Source organism: Boleophthalmus pectinirostris, unplaced genomic scaffold, assembly GCF_026225935.1.
Source record: "Boleophthalmus pectinirostris isolate CB_2022bp ecotype Guang Dong unplaced genomic scaffold, ASM2622593v1 HiC_scaffold_13, whole genome shotgun sequence".
In the NCBI taxonomy this organism is placed as follows: Eukaryota; Metazoa; Chordata; class Actinopteri; order Gobiiformes; family Gobiidae; genus Boleophthalmus; species Boleophthalmus pectinirostris.
Genome location: NW_026571036.1, coordinates 14,724,223 through 14,737,894, shown reverse-complemented (window position 1 = coordinate 14,737,894; position 13,672 = coordinate 14,724,223). Strand labels below are relative to the sequence as shown.

General features: G+C 41.7%; 1 protein-coding gene across 6 annotated transcripts; it reads right to left on the bottom strand.

The window, feature by feature from the left end:
• Positions 1–93: 93 nt before the first annotated feature.
• LOC129407661 (midasin-like) lies at positions 94–13,672 on the bottom strand. 6 transcript variants are annotated; one of them, XM_055149349.1, is made up of 41 exons: positions 13,391–13,672; positions 12,947–13,173; positions 12,351–12,575; positions 12,050–12,157; positions 11,745–11,943; positions 11,460–11,669; positions 10,999–11,130; positions 10,824–10,927; positions 10,626–10,740; positions 10,372–10,544; positions 9,128–9,209; positions 8,954–9,049; positions 8,760–8,872; positions 8,040–8,188; positions 7,891–7,951; positions 7,563–7,774; positions 7,405–7,508; positions 6,861–7,005; positions 6,682–6,778; positions 6,493–6,606; positions 6,254–6,401; positions 6,071–6,178; positions 5,788–5,939; positions 5,533–5,711; positions 5,136–5,344; positions 4,753–4,899; positions 4,537–4,678; positions 4,013–4,147; positions 3,793–3,931; positions 3,483–3,615; positions 3,218–3,348; positions 2,981–3,119; positions 2,713–2,827; positions 2,398–2,640; positions 2,093–2,290; positions 1,713–1,921; positions 1,481–1,603; positions 983–1,288; positions 706–894; positions 452–541; positions 94–383 (listed from the first exon to the last, which is right to left on the bottom strand). In XM_055149349.1, the coding sequence occupies exons 1-41, from the start codon at positions 13,484–13,486 to the stop codon at positions 102–104; spliced, it is 6,279 nt and encodes a 2,092-aa protein (XP_055005324.1). In that variant the 5' UTR covers positions 13,487–13,672; the 3' UTR covers positions 94–101. The 6 variants fall into 6 exon arrangements, with proteins under 6 accessions (XP_055005324.1, XP_055005326.1, XP_055005325.1 ...); XM_055149351.1 differs by having other exon boundaries at positions 11,460–11,672; positions 11,751–11,943; XM_055149350.1 differs by having other exon boundaries at positions 11,751–11,943.

Below are 13,672 nucleotides of genomic sequence, written 5' to 3'. Positions count from 1 at the left end.
AAACAGGTGATTTGTGTATGTTATGATCTTCACTGAACAAAACCGGTTTATAAAAGGGACAGCGAAATTATCCCCAACATCAAACTAGAGCAGCACAGCTTTTAATAATATTCAGTGACCTGTTCGAAGCCCCCCAGCAGTTCTGTGGTGTCCATGGAGCTGTTCATTGGCATGACCCTCAGTCTGTGGCTACTCAGCAGAGCCAGAAGTCGCACCAGGCTGGTTTTTCCACTAGCAGTGGGGCCTACCAGAATTGTCATCCAGCCCATCTCCACACACTTCATTAAGGACTCGAGGGGTCTCAGTGCCTGTTGGGTGATTGACAGAGGGGGGGCCAGAGTGACTGGGGCAGCACCACCTCGCTGGATGACAGAGAATCCCACCTGTACAGACACTATGTTAGAGTGTGTGCCTGAAGGTTGTGAAGAGAAAGGGCTTTACAATATTACACCTGTAGGTTCATAGGAGTCATGTGAAAATGTCTAGAGCTGGTGTAAGGCTCAGAGTCCTCTCCAAACACCTTTCTAAATACTGACAACACCTGAAACAAGCAAAGATTATTAAATAAGCCTAGTTAAGGCTTCATGACAGCACAATTACTGTACTGATTTACAGTATGTATGTACAAAAGGATCGTAACACATGTAGCAACACAAGATAGGAAAATTTTCACTGTAGTCTGAAACCATATTTCTCAGGAGTTACCTGAGCCTTATCGGACTCTGTTCTCATCCGATCAGCATATACTAGAGACACATGCTGCCCCGGGTTAAAGAAACCAGGAGACTGGTCATTTTCCATGAGCTGGCACCAACGAAACATGTCTCGCAGGTTGAACTCCCAGGGACTGCCTTTGTGTCCCCATTGCCTCTCCACACAAACCTCCTGCACCAGCTGAACAGGGAAGGACAAATACAACAAAATACATTAACTTGACATTTCCAATAAAGCAAATTACAATACAATTATAGGTCATACTAACCCTGTTACTAAATTCTACCATCTTCACAATCATTTCCTTATTTATGTTTGGGAAAATAGAATTGGAAATAAACTCCATATCTTTGCTGGTCAGTTGGTCCACAAACACCTGGGTGAATCGATTTAGAAAAGACTTGGGAAGTCCTTTGCGTCCACCACCCTGAGTGAACGGGTTCTGGCAGCCAAAGATCTTGGTTTGGTGGTGCTGAACCCGGAAACTCATGGCCAGTTCAGGGATGTAGATCTCAGCTCTGTGGTCGAAGCAGGCATTAAGACCTTCAAGCACCGACTGAGAAGCCAAGTTCAGCTATGAACAGAAAAGACATGATTTTGTTCAGTTTAAAGACTTATAGAGAGGAGATCAACATTATAACATCAGCACCACAAGAGTACTGTATATGGTACTTCGTTTTATCTTAATAGGACAGAAGATGAGTCCCATAAAGCCTAAATGCTAATTCAGTAAGAGACCACTTCACTAAATGTGGATTATGCTCACCTCATCCAGAACAATCCAGTGACCCTTCTTCAGAGCTGACAAAAGGGGGCCATCCCGCCAAGCGAACTCTCCCCCTTTACCTCCCTCCACTGGCAGATCAGTCCCAAACAAATCCGTTACATCCTTTAAGGAACAGAATTTTATTTTTTTTTAAAGTTTGTTCGATATAAACAATTTACGTTTTATTTCCATAATAATACAAAAAATATAAATGCATCTAAAAACCACAAACCGTTTGCTCTGACAAATTGATTCGAACCAGGTGATTTCCAGATGCTTTAGCTAGTGCTGCCACCAGGCTTGTTTTGCCCACCCCAGGAGAGCCCTCCAGCAGCACCGGCCTTTGGAGTTTGAGTGCACGCAGAAGTCTCTGAGCATTGACTGCTGTGGTACCAGCTCCAATAGTGAAGTCTGTCAGGCTGCAGCAATCGCTCTTAGGACCTGTGCAATAAAACAAAGCTAATAGCAAAGGCAGATAAACCTCATCTTTTTCTGTCTTGTTATGACTCTGCTTTCCTCATGAACAGAAACCCATCTCTTTAAAATGCTATGCATGTGTAATGTAACTCATGTTTAATGTTAGATTTATCTGTAAAATATTTTTGTACAAACCTAAATCAATGTAAAATGGGTGAATGCCAAAAAAGTGTTCTCCCCATTGTGGCTCACGAGGGAGACTAGTGTCGTACACCCTCAAAGCCTCCATCACTTCCTGGTCATGTTTGATCAAGTGACCTAGATGTTGTTGAAGGAAGCCCAGGCACAGTCTGCGGGACAGAAGAGCATTGTCGACACTGGACACAGTGGTCCCTGCAATGACAAGCACAGCAGCAGAAATGACCATTTGGCCAGCTTCATAGTACCAGATTTAGGTATCATATAACTTATGTTTATTCATTTCCACTCTTTGTTCTGACCTGAGCCAAGGCCGTCAATGTAGACCAGACAGGCAGCATGGATGAAGGCTGTGACTGTGTCCAGTTTTAGCTCCCACCCCTCCTCAGCTGTGTCTATGGTCCCACTGTTCTTTTCTCCACACACCACATTTAGAAAAGTGACCCAGGACAGAATGTCTCTGACACTCAGGATACACCGGCGACCAAAGTCCTGTTGGGTCAGCCACTCAATAAAGTCCAGCATCAACTCTGCAATGTCCCGGCCTGAGATACCAGAATCAGCTTTAGTTTTAGGTGTATTTGTAGTTTTTGGCTGCTTGTTCAATAAACAGTTACCCTCCAGCGATATGCCTGGGAGAAGGTTGTGACGGATGATTTGAAGGAGGTCACTGCGGCTGTTGTTTTGTGGACACCAGATCTCAGTAAAACGGTTCCTTAGAGCAGGAGACAACTATTCAAAACAAAAGCACAAGTTGTTGATCAAAAGGTGCCTCATGGTATGGCAGTTTAAAAAAAAAAACAGTATAAGTGCATGACATGAGTAAATTTTACATTTATATACAACCACATGTTTTGTTTTTGTTTTTAGTATTAGTATTTTTACCTCTTTTTTCCCAAAGTCTCCCCCTGGATTCATGGTGGCCACCAAACGGAAACTTGGTGCAGCATGTAGTAACTCCACATTGTCATTGTCCCCAGTGCCTTTCTCTGCCAGCACCAGTGTCTTCTCAGTCTCCAGGACACTAAAAAACAAAAGGTAGTTGAAATTATTTGAATGCACAAACATTAGGGTGTGTTACAGTAAACTGTGTGTAATATGTAGTTGTATATGTATATGGACCTGTTGAGTCTCTCCAAAACAGAGTCGTCAGCCAGAGAAATCTCATCCATTAGAAAGACACCACCCTCTTTCAGTGCCTGGACAAGGGGCCCATCATGCCACTCAAACAATCGGACATCCTCATCCTCAGTCTGCACATAGACAGAAAATACATATGCATATAATATTAATGCTGCCATTGGCACCTGTTCAATATAGTGCATTCTGGACAACAGGTCTCAGTGTTTTACAGTGTAAGCCTATAAATGCCAAGACACGTCAGTACCTGGTTTGAGTGTCGAACAGGCCGCAGTCCTCCCAAGAAATCTGAAGTTTCCATGTGCAGATGACAGTTTACAGAGAAGAATTTCAAACCGGACAAAGCTGCAAAGAGCTGGCAGATGGTAGTCTTTCCACACCTGGAACAATGCATTTTTTACACTGTAATTGTAAAACTTCCATTAACAAAGAAAATAGCTTCTAAATTAAGTAAGTCCATTTGTTTTAGTCTTACTCTTTAATAGATTTTAGTCCAAAATAATAAAAAGAATGGCTTCAGCTTGCCATTTGAAAGCTGATTTTAAACAACATCTTACCCAGTGTCTCCAACCAATAGTACAGACTCTCCAAAGTGAAGCGCTCTCCCCACTAACACTGCCAGTCTCCTCATGCTTTGTGTCCAAACAACATGGCGAAACTCATCAGGAATTTCTTCTATACAATCCACCAACTCACCTAGACAAGGCCAAAGGTCAAATCAAGCCAGTCAGTTCTGATTTCTGTACACAACATGAAACAGCACCAACAACCACTTACTGAACTGGCTGGTGAGCTGTTTGTGAGAAAACAGACTCTCTGGCTGAATGCGGCGCTTAAAGTGCTTCTCCAGGATGGACCGAATAGTAGTGTCCTCTTCAGGCTTCCGTACACGTCCTGCCAGTAGCATGTACCCTGCAGAGAACAACCAATCATCGTTTCACTAGTAAGACATTTTTCAGTGACACAAATTCAGACACAATTTAAGATAAAGGAATAAAATGTGCGCAATTAGAATAAGTACAATAGTGATTCCAGACCTGACAAACTTCAGAGGGGTTCTCCAAATTTTCCTAAAAGTGGGGCCTTATCTAGACTCTTTATATTTGAATGAATGGCATAGCATGTTAATTGTTTCTATACTTGATTTAATAATAGTTACTGTTCTATAATATCTATATTTATTGACCATAACTTTCTTAAGTTTCTAAGGAAAAAAGTTGGAGCAGAAAAAATTGAAAAGAACACTGAAAGCCAAAGTCCATCCTTGTTATTGGTAGTGAAGAAAGCCAAAAACTTTGTACCATTATCAGCCAGCTGCTGGAGCCAGTCTTGAGATGGTTGGCTCTGCTCCTCCAGTCTGTAGCGGTCAGCCCAGCGGAACAGGTCTCTCAGTGTGATAAAGCCGTGTTTCCCTGCAAACACAGAGGACCCCCTGCGGAAAGACTGAGAAGACATCTTATTAACACCATTTTGGGTTACCATTAAGAACAATACAAAAACAGAAGCCTAAGCATTACCTGCAGGTCAAGCATGACTTTGACCAGCTTACTGCAGTAGGATGGAGGTAGACTGCAGCGCTGGTGCAGGATTGTCTCCAGCTCTGCACTGGGTAGTTCATCAAAGTGTAGCTCCACAAAGCGGTTTCTGAAAGCTCTGGACAGCACCTGGGTTTAAAATCAGAGAGTTTTATTAGAGCTATTATTCAGTGTTCCCCTAATTAAATTTCCCAACAGTCATTATAGTAGATTCATCAAAAGGTTAACACGACATATTTAAACTACTCTTATCCCAGAGTCTGTTTAGAGAATTATGTACCGATTGTTCTTCAACTTTAGTTTAACATACCCCATGAGATGCCAGTGTATGCTAGAGAAGAGACTACATGTTAGACAGATATTACCTTCCTCCCCCCATAAACTCCAGGAGGGTTCTGAGTGGCAAACAGCATAAATCTGGGGTGGGCCTTGACAACTTCTTGTGTCTCTGCCACAAACAGTTCCCTGTTGTCATCCAGGAGTCTGTTCAGAGCTTCCAGCACATCTGTGGGGGCCAAGTTCAGCTCGTCTAAAATGATCCAGTAACCCTTCCTCATGGCATCAATTAGCACACCTGCACGTGAATAAGAAATGTGACAGATACATGTTACTGGGTTTTTCTCATCTAACAAGCATGCATTTACATTTATTCTTTGGGCCTGATACAAAACTCAAGCCTCTGTAATTGAAGGAGCATATAATTTGTGACTGTGTGACAGGACTGATGCTTTCATACTTGTGGCATTGTTTATGTGTGCATACCCTCTTTGAAGACTAGCTTGCCCCTGTGGTCGGAAGAGTAACAGCCAATGTACTCCTGGATGTCAGTGTGCTCGTGGTTATTGATCCTCACACACTGGTTTCCTGTAGCTGTAGCGAGCCAGCGAATCAGACTTGTCTTCCCCACAGAGGTCTCTCCCTGGATCAGCACTGGGTGGCTCCTGACAAGAATCAGAAATATGTTAAAATGATATATTATTAGATGCTATATGATAAAAACACAGGTATTATTCTTACCCTGCAGACACTACTCGGGCCAGGTCCCGCAAGTTGAGTTTGACAGAGGCAGTAAGGATGTAGCTGGGGTCTTGTGTGGGCTCCAAGTCCCCCTGAGACACCCAGTACCCCTCCACTCCCACACAGCTGCGGTCCGAGGGGCAGGGGATAGGCTGTGAGACACATATTAGGATTAGCCTTTTTAGAATTCAAGAAGAAAAAAAAAAAATATATATATATATATATATATTTTATATATATATTTATATTTATATATATTTATATTTATTTATTTATTTAGTACCTGTTTCAGACACTTCGTGTTACCCAACAGAATGTGCTGACAGACCAGTTTCTGCACCACAGGATGAGAACTTCGGTCCAGCTGGGTCAAGAAGCTCAGGCAGAAGCCCTGTGAGCAGAGAGAAGGAGTATGAATCCCCCAGAGGTCTCCATGTGAGGAGGTAGTGAACGTTCTGTGTTGTACCTCAAACAGGGAGCGATAGAGACTGTAGCATGGGTTAGCACGCACATATCTGAGAGCTCTGCAAAGAGTTCGCAGGCTGTAGTGAGGTCTGTGGCCTGTCCCGTCCACCAGACGAGATCTGGCCTCCTTCCGCACAGCCAGGTAAAAACTGCATTAGGGATAAATTAAATATAGGTTAGTACAATGTAAGTATGTGTTCTTTATATAGTCTGTATTCATTCAGAGAGGAAAAGCACTACCTTATAATGCCATTGATGATATTTCTGTTTGGGTTGAGGCATCTGAGGTAGTCAGACACTAAAATGCGGAGGTCAGCCTCATTTTCCAGCTCATTCACGTACAGCTCAGTGAATCTAGACATTCACAAACATCATCTAGTGAGCTTATATTTTAGCTAAACAAACAAAATCCACATCAAATCCATTCACCTGTTTCTGAGACCAAGAGGCAGATTTCTTTTGCCGACATCAGTGGCTGGGTTCATGCAGGCAAACAAGCGGAAGTCTGGATGGCGAACCAAGGGCTCTGCCATTGACAAACATGGGTAAATAATATATTTAAAACTAGTGTTATGTTTAAACACTACCACTCTGATTTGATGAAGCACCTGCATCTCCTCGGTCCAGCAGCACCAGTGACCCAGTGCTGCTCTCCAACAATCCGCTCAAACACTCCAGAGTCTCGGCGGCTGCCAGATTAATCTCATCCAGAAGAATCCAGTGACCCTTCCTCACAGCCTGGGCCAAAGTTCCCTGTAGACAAACACAAGCTTACAATTCAGATCAACACAGCAGAGCACAAGCAGCTGACATTTACAGAAGAAGGTATTGAAAAGTGGGACATCAAAACAAATAAACCTGAATGCACTTCCTGAAAAATAATGGAGTTAGGAGGTAGAAGAGAGAGCATGTATGAATCTGTTTTTGATGCCATATGACGTGATTTACGACATTTACTTTTTGAAGCACTTTGAAATTTGGTATCAAAATCAAAAACATATGAAAAGGAAAGAAATATAAAAAATATTTGAGTTTGCCATTTTTATTTATTTAAAGCAGTAACATTTTGATAATTTCTGTTGATTTAAAAACTGAAGTGTGTATCAAAGGTATGTCTCTATTAAAAGGTCAAGTATTCTTTTCACCATTTACCTCAACAAATGCAAAGACCATGGCTGTCTCACAGGCCTGAATTTGCTCCTGAGTGTGCTGGAGCTTGGTAGACATGGATTCCCACTGCTCACGTATATCTGAAACTAAACAGACAGTCATTACAGAGCACTTCAACTCATCTTGTTTTAAATTCTCACCATTGGTCTTGTCCTTCAGTTCTTTGGTGAGAGCAGACTTGCAAACATGCTCCATGAGTCTGAGGAGGTCGTGCCATCTCTTCTCCCTGTAGCACGTTTGTACATGGCCCAGAAATGTCAGGTTCTGCTTTCTGGAGTAGGTTTGAGAGAAGAGCTCCTCAAACACCTCACGCAGAGGTAGCAGGATCTGCTTATGATCAACAGGCTTATACCTGGAAAGAAGAACACAATCTGAGAACTTAGGATCAGTGCAGAAATGTGAAAGTCAAAAGTATTCTTTTCATGTAAAATACAGGAAATGCTGCAACATCAAGAGAGCATAGCTCACCCCCCGAGTAGATCTGCAGTGTCACTCTGTTGGTTCATGTTCACTACTCGCAGCCTGTGGCCTGTTCAGCAAAAAGAGTCAGATGTTGTTGATTATCTTATTTTGAGAGCATGTGGTACAATAAAAGAAATGTCTGTTGGCGGTTTGACCTGTGAGTTGGGCCAGGTGCTGAACAGTGGATGTTTTCCCAGTGCCTGTCTCCCCCACCAACAAAACAGGTTCTGCTTTGGCCACACACACTGCCAACTGCTCCAGGAGCACAGCCGAGGGGCGAGTGGCGGCAAAAGTCTGTTGATTCCTGGAGAAGAAAATCTGTATGTCTTACACATGAATATCAGACATGTGGTGACATCTGTAATCACATAGAAGACCAATAAAGTTCATGTATTTATGGGTAATTTTTAAAATGGTAAGAGCAGGGAATATGAAAAAAGAAAGTGGCAAAAAGTGCCATGCCAATACCTACATCAAAATGTAAGAAAGATATTGGATTACTGCTAATTTGACGTGCCTTGAATGTGAAAATACAGTCCTTCATTGTTATATGGAGAAAACATGGGAGCCTTTGTTGTCATGGCTATATGTTAAGTTATTTGAGGATAGAGTCACATTTGCCCTCTAGTGTGTCCCTGTCTACAGTCATATTGGCTTTGGAAACATTCAATATGAATATTTGGGATGTGGTGTAGAGAGCACCATTAGATCAGGCTTCTTTCCATAATGTATCATTATAAATCAATGCTCAGTTTATTCAGGACCCCAGTGGTAGAGTGATTTTCCGTAGGGGGATGTAGGCAGCATGGCAGGCTAATGCATATTTGGTGTAAAGTAAGGTCAGAGGAGGTGGTCCAGTCAGATGGCCCACTTACACATTCAGCTGAACAACTTCTGTCTGCTTTCGACCCAGAGCCACTCTGCCAACTGTGGCCTCCAGCTCACTCAGAGACAAGGCGGGCTGATACATCTCACAGAAGTGCTGGGCCTGCAGACAAAACAGCAAGTGATATATGCTTTTATCATCTACATAAAGAATTTGGGTTAAGAGGTGACCCTTATATGTTACCTTTTCTTTGGAAATGTTTAACTTGCTGCCAATAATCTCAGCCATCTGCAGGCGGCTCTCAGGTTGAGACAACATAGATGTGAAACAGTCAAGAGCCTGAAGAAGTTAAACTGCTGTTAATGACAACAGTGAATGGGAATCATTTGAAATATCCTTCAACAAATATGATCAAACCTCTTGGAAGACATTTTGAGCTGTAGCTGCAGATGCACTGTTGAAGTTGACACTGATTCGTTCACACCATTTTAATAGGTCTCTGTAAAAAAACAAGGCAAGAAAATCATACTCAATACAAGACACTCAATTTTCACAGTTAATCAAGTAATTAATTTGCTTATCGTTACAAATTAATTATTTATAACAAATTTATGACTAATTATAACTCATCAAATCAGAACACATTGAGCAAGATATTACTGAAACTTTAACATGTAATAATAATAATAATAATAATAACGCATCAGTTTTATATAGTGCTTTTCTGGACACTCAAAGACGCTTTATAGAGCATTATTCATTCATTCCACGCTCAGTGGTGGTAAGCTACTATTGTAGCCACAGCTGCACTGGGGCAGACTGACAGAAGCAAGGCTGCCAATTTGTGCCATCGGCCCAGCCGACGACCCCCACAATCACTCATCCACACACCACTTTCATGCTAGGCAATGTGGGTCAAGTGCCTTACCTAAGGACACAATGACAGTTTTTGCAACTGGTGTCCCACTGTGGCACCTGATTTTCCCTACAGTCTTCCATCAAAGAACAAACCAGGCCCGGCCTTGCTTAGCTTCTGAGATCTGACAGTATCAGGCTTTGACAAGCCGGCATGGCCACAAATATATTCAATGACAAAGCTGACTTAGACCTAGCCTATGCTTTGTGCATCTGTCCTACAATGAGCACATACAATAAAATATCATTTTATGCCAGGATTTCTCATATTATCGCTCGATTAATTTTGTAGGTTTTGAGTAGGTTGACACATTTTGTGTTGAAATAAACTATAGTTAGTTTGACTTCTTAGTTCAGTTCCCTGTGTTCAAAACAAGCTGGCGAGGCTCTGCCTGTCAATCATAGGCTACAGTCCCTGCAGATCAATGGACAGTGGAGCCACGCCAAAGGGATGGTCTAGCTTCAATGTAACATTTGAGTGACACACAGAACAATTCGTTTGATAAGCACAGGATATCGTCAGGGCTGTACGGGGCACTGCAGTCTGATCTATAATGGATTGGACAAGACATCGGCTCATGGAAACGGATAACAGCACAAACATTTCAGTCTGTGTCTATGGTGAGGAGTACAAGTACTGGAATATGTTTTGGTACATTAACTTACGAAAAAAAGATTGCATTTTAAATACACAGTATTATTTTTGTCTTTTTCTGAACTTAAAATCAAGTGGCACTAAAGCCTACCTGAGCGACAGAGCTCGTCCCTCTAAAAGGCCTGTTCGCTCCTCCTCTGGCGCAGGGGAAGACTGGGGCTGGAGGGAGTCCTGTTCATAGTGTTTATCCCCAGTCAGCTGACAGTAGATATCCAAGAGCCGGTCTGAGACCACAGACAGTTGTGGGTATCTAGTAATCAGCACCTGTACACATGGTGAAAACACTGAGCTCAAAAGGAAAAGTGCATATTCAGGTAACCCTAGCTACAAAATGGAAAGACTCACCTTTTTGAGCTCCTCCCGCGTCATGTTTCTCATTTGGAGCTTTGTCCAGTATTTATCCAACAGTGTAGCATGAGAATTGTGTGGTTTGTGCCAGCTCCCACTACTGTAATACATCCTGCAATATAGAAAGACCAAACAAGACTATCAATGCTCAACTGCTACAAAAGAACATTTAATTTCAAGTCACAATTTTCGTACCTTCTAGTTGCAAAAAATTGAAATCCTGTTGCAACCTCAATACAATCCTCACGTCCTGGGATGACCAACTTTTTATTCTCCATCAGAGGAAGCAAAACCGAGATCTACACAGCAAGGAGGTGTTAAGTTTAATAACACATTTGCTTAAACACATTTTATGATAAATAATATTTACCACATCCAGAGGAGCATGGTCAATGTCCTCCAGAAGGATCCACTGGCCTTTGGAGACAGCTTGAGTTAAAGTTCCTGGCTGCCATACAAACTTTCCCGGAACATCAGTGCAGCGGTACAAGCCTAGCAACATCTGAGGCACAGGTATCAGTCAGTACATGAGACTTCAAAAGGTCAGATATAACAACAATTCAGCTATTAAAAGTATAAACCAAGTACATTTAAAAAATATATATTAGGTAGATTTTAATATTTTCTTACTACACTGTAAACATGTTTTAATTGGGAAACAGCTGTGCCATATACCATGACTACAGAAAAAGAATCACGTTCACACAGTACATTATTGATTTAAACAGTTGGTGGTATGCAAATCACCAACCATTTATTTTTCTCACTATATTGTCCGTTAAGTATAAAACCTGTAAATCTGTATATTTATGGGCCAGAACAATTCCTCACTTTGCTGTCAGTCTGATCTCCCAGCTGGACCTTCATGATCTCTGTGGCACTGTTGTGTCCAGTGACAGTGGCCAGGTACTCCACCAGCGAGGTTTTCCCACACCCGATGGGCCCCTCCAATAGCACTGGTTTCTGGGATGCTACAGCTAATGCAAGCCTTCTCAGATTCTGACAGGTCGAGTCCACCAGCACTAGGTCTTTTTGGTTTGTCTGCTTAAACAAAGAATATTTAGAATAGCATCAGATGAAGAAAATAACTGTCTGAATGAATGAGTGTTCCTGTACGGGTACTTGTTGGTTCAGTCGGGGAGAGATGGTGGGTAGAACCACTCCACACACAGCCACCACATCAGAGCAGAGATCTTCGGAGACCACTTGACCTCTGGTGAAGCGATTTGCCTTTTCCTGGTGCCATTTTGCACAACCTTGATTGGCTAAGACTAGAGACTTCTCCACCTGCAGCTGCTGACTTTCCTCAAAGCTCCTAAAAGAAGCAAAGAATCATTATAAGGACATACCTTAGCATATTAACTTAATCAAAATGGTTTTTAATCCTTAACATCCACTCAAAGTAAAACCACTGAACTTACTTAATTTTCATGTGCAGAATCTCTTCACTGGACAATACTTTTCTGAGGAAAATGGCCTTCTGATTATCAGTCATAAGAGAGACCATTGCCAAGCACTGTGCCGTGTACCTGTAATACAAAAAATAAATGATTTTGTGAACTTGACAACAATTCTCTGAGAAGTGGCACTGGATTTTTTTTAATACAAAATCTGTTTAAAATATAATTTTTGCTAAAGGCAGAAATGCATAAAAAATACCAATGCACTTTGCATAAATGATCATTTACAAAATGTTTTTGTTGAGTCTGGAGTTATACATACCCTCGCACCATGAGGTCACTGGTGAGCAGTTGGGAAACACAAGGACTCCAGTCCCACAAGGATCTGTATTTTGCACAGTCACTTTGAAGAAAACGAAGCGTAGCCCCCATTAGGTCCCGGAGCTTCATCCGCCGGGGTCCATATTGCACAGACGCTGCCTCTTCACTGGAGAAAAACAGTCTCTGGAATACTGGAGGGGCGCTGCTGAAGTACCTAGCAGCAAAGCTTCAGAGACATAGTTTGTGTAATTATTGTTTATATAGACAAGAACAACTTTATAAAATGTTATTATATATTTTGAAAAATGCTTACATAGACATTTTAATTATTCTTGTCATAATGATAAGAATAGAATAATAATATAGTAAGTGAGTACAGAGAGAACTCAAGCAATAATTGACACAGTCCCACAGTTAAGAAGACAAAAGTGCCTTGTCCAAGAACACACACATTAAACACTGCCAATAACAGTGATCTATTGATCTCTCAGTGGAGAGGGGTTCCACCTACTGAGATAGTATTGCTTTAGCAACAGAAATAATGTAAACATGTTCATGTCTGAGTGATACTGTGTACTCATCATTTAGTGGACTTACGCTGGAGCATCAGGACAGATGTTGAGGACTTTACTGAGAGCCACACACAGGCGTTCATGGAGGTCATGGTTAAATCTGTCACCAGTTCTGACTCTCTGCACATTTCTTTCCAGAAAATCCAAAATAAGAGGCCTCAAGTGCTGTGTTATCAACAAAGTGTAGTCCTTTTCCAAGAAGAGCTGAGCCAAACAGTCCAGAATACACTGTCGGTCCTGCTGACTCCATATCTGAGGTACAAAAACCAGTCAACATTAATGGTTTCAAAACATGTTTTATCGGTTTAAAAGTGATCAAGCTCACTGCCCTGTTGTTACTGTAAACTGGTTTATAATTAAGCTTAGAGCATGTCCACACCTAACACATGGAGTTACAATACAAGACAAAACAAACTGTCCGTAGATTTAACAACATAGTATTTAAATTCAATTGTACTTAATAACTTACCTGCTTTGACAAATACTGAGTAAGTTGGTTATGTCTTGGATCAACATGTTTGGAGATAGTTCCCAGTGATGTCAGGCTGAGCTCTAAATTTTCCATTGCACCATGTGTCTTACCAAAGCCACTACAGAAAGTTACTTAACAAATGTCTGATTAACATGTCTTCTTAAAACAGCATACGGTTAATACAGTAGAAATGTTACAATCTGTTCTGTAACAAGTGTAATCACAACACGAGTGCATGAAGGCAGTCCACATGTGAGTGAGAAACAACTACTTCCGGTG

Coding starts and splice junctions, on each gene's coding strand:
- LOC129407661 (XM_055149346.1), bottom strand. CDS start 13,486: ATGGAAAATTTAGAGCTCAGCCTGACATCACTGGGAACTATCTCCAAA. Junction 12,576..12,946: donor ATCTGTCCTGATGCTCCAGC/GTAAGTCCACTA, acceptor ATGTCTCTGAAG/CTTTGCTGCTAGGTACTTCA. Junction 12,158..12,350: donor AGTGACCTCATGGTGCGAGG/GTATGTATAACT, acceptor TTTGTATTACAG/GTACACGGCACAGTGCTTGG.